Source organism: Vicia villosa, linkage group LG4 (genome assembly GCF_029867415.1).
Source record: "Vicia villosa cultivar HV-30 ecotype Madison, WI linkage group LG4, Vvil1.0, whole genome shotgun sequence".
NCBI classification, from domain to species: domain Eukaryota; kingdom Viridiplantae; phylum Streptophyta; class Magnoliopsida; order Fabales; family Fabaceae; genus Vicia; species Vicia villosa.
The window spans coordinates 85,060,103-85,061,849 of NC_081183.1; the positions used below are offsets into that span (position 1 = coordinate 85,060,103).

At 40.4% G+C, this 1,747-nt stretch overlaps 1 protein-coding gene across 1 annotated transcript; it reads left to right on the forward strand.

Annotated features, from left to right (window-relative positions):
* Positions 1 to 246: 246 nt before the first annotated feature.
* On the forward strand, positions 247 to 1,527 carry LOC131597452 (uncharacterized). The gene has a single exon (XM_058870149.1). It carries the CDS (start codon positions 247 to 249, stop codon positions 1,525 to 1,527), a length of 1,281 nt encoding a protein of 426 aa, XP_058726132.1.
* The last annotated feature ends 220 nt before the right edge of the window (positions 1,528 to 1,747 follow it).

Sequence of the window (1,747 nt, forward strand, 5' to 3'; positions counted from 1 at the left end):
CCCCTTAAGAACACCAGTAAGGCTGAAGGTGCTCACACCTCTGGTTGTGACCCAACTGAAGAGGAGATCAACAAGGATGGACAAGGAATTGCTGAGAATACCAATGTTACTAAGGATGTTAATGACATCGAAGATGATGAGCACACTAAGGTCAATACTAAAACAGGTACCAATATGGTAGACTTAGATGAGTAATCCGATAACAAGTTGCTTGCCTCCTTGAATCCAAGTGTAGCGAACAGGCTAATGACTAGTGGAAAAGGCAAAGTTGTTTTCCAAAGATCCCCTAAAAGGAGTGCACAAATGAAAATCCCTGTCAAAGACTCTGTCAGGAAGAAGAGTACCTCTGTTAGTCCTATCAAGAGTAGAGCTGTGGCTAAGAGTACAGGGGTTGGTCTATCAAAATCCAGGAGCAAGGTTGTTCCAAAGAAAAGAAAGGAGCGTGAAATTGTTGAATCTGAGTCTGATGGTGAAGTGGATGTTCCTGACATTCCATCAAGGAAGAAGCCTACAGCCAGCAAGCTTGCTGCTAGTATCCCTGAAGTTCCTATTGATAATGTGTCATTCCACTATGCCTCTAGTGCCAGCGGGGGGAAATATGTGCTCCAAAAGAGACTCGCTGTTGAAAGGGAATTGGCTCCAAATGCTCTTGAGAACAAGGAGGTCTTAGATCTAATTCAGGAAGCTGGATTATTGAAGACTGTTTGCAATCTTCCCAAGTGTTATAAGAAGCTGGTCAAAGAATTTGTGGTGAACCTATCTGAATATTGTGGAAATAGCAGGAGTGTGGACTTCAAAAAGGTGTTTGTGAGAGATAACATGGTTTGTCAAGTGATCACAGCCAAGCAGGTAAATAGTTGGCGCCTAAAAGAGAAACTAACTGCAAGTAAGCTGAGCATCAAGTATGCAATGCTTCACAATAGAGGAGCAGCTAATTGGGTACCAACGAATCACAAGTCCAGTATTTCAACTGTTCTCGGCAGATTTCAGTATGCTGTAGGAATAAAGGCAAAGTTTGATTATGGAACATATATTTTTTACCAAACTATGAAGCATGCTGGAATTTTTAGTATTAAGGGTCCAATTGCTTTTCCCCTCCTGTGTGGTATAATTCTGAATCAGTATCCAAACATTCTCAATGAACATGATGTAGTATGCAAAAGAGAAAGTCCCTTGGCCTTACAGTATAAACTGTTTCAGGGTAAGCATGTTCCAGACATTTTCATGACATCGGCTGAAACTTCCAAATCTGGAGCATCAGCCAGCAAAGCAGAAGTCATAGCGATGTTAAAAGAGACTTGCAAAGAGCTGGAATCTAAAAAGATATCTTTTGAAAAAATGATAAGTACTCTGGAAATGGACGAGAATGAGGAATGTGCAGATACTGAAGAGATGGCAGATAAAGATGAACAAGGGAAGGAAGGAGAATCAGAAAAAGAATTGGAAAAAGAAAGTGCTGGTCCTGTTGATGGCTCTGAGAAAAAAAGTTCTGCAAACACCTCAAGTGGGTCTGACTCTGGGCAGTAAATGCAGCTGAAGTCCTGTTTGTTTCTTTTGTTTTTTTTTTGTTTTGTTTTGCTCTCTTTCGTTTTGTTTTGTTTTCATTTTATTCGATTTAGTTCTGTTTATCTTTTGGTTGAACCTATTAAAATTTTGGGGAGAAGACAGTTGTTTGCTTTTGCAACTTTTATGGCCAAACAGGGGGAGAAGTCGTATTGTCACCCCATAACAACAAGTAGGTGTGATC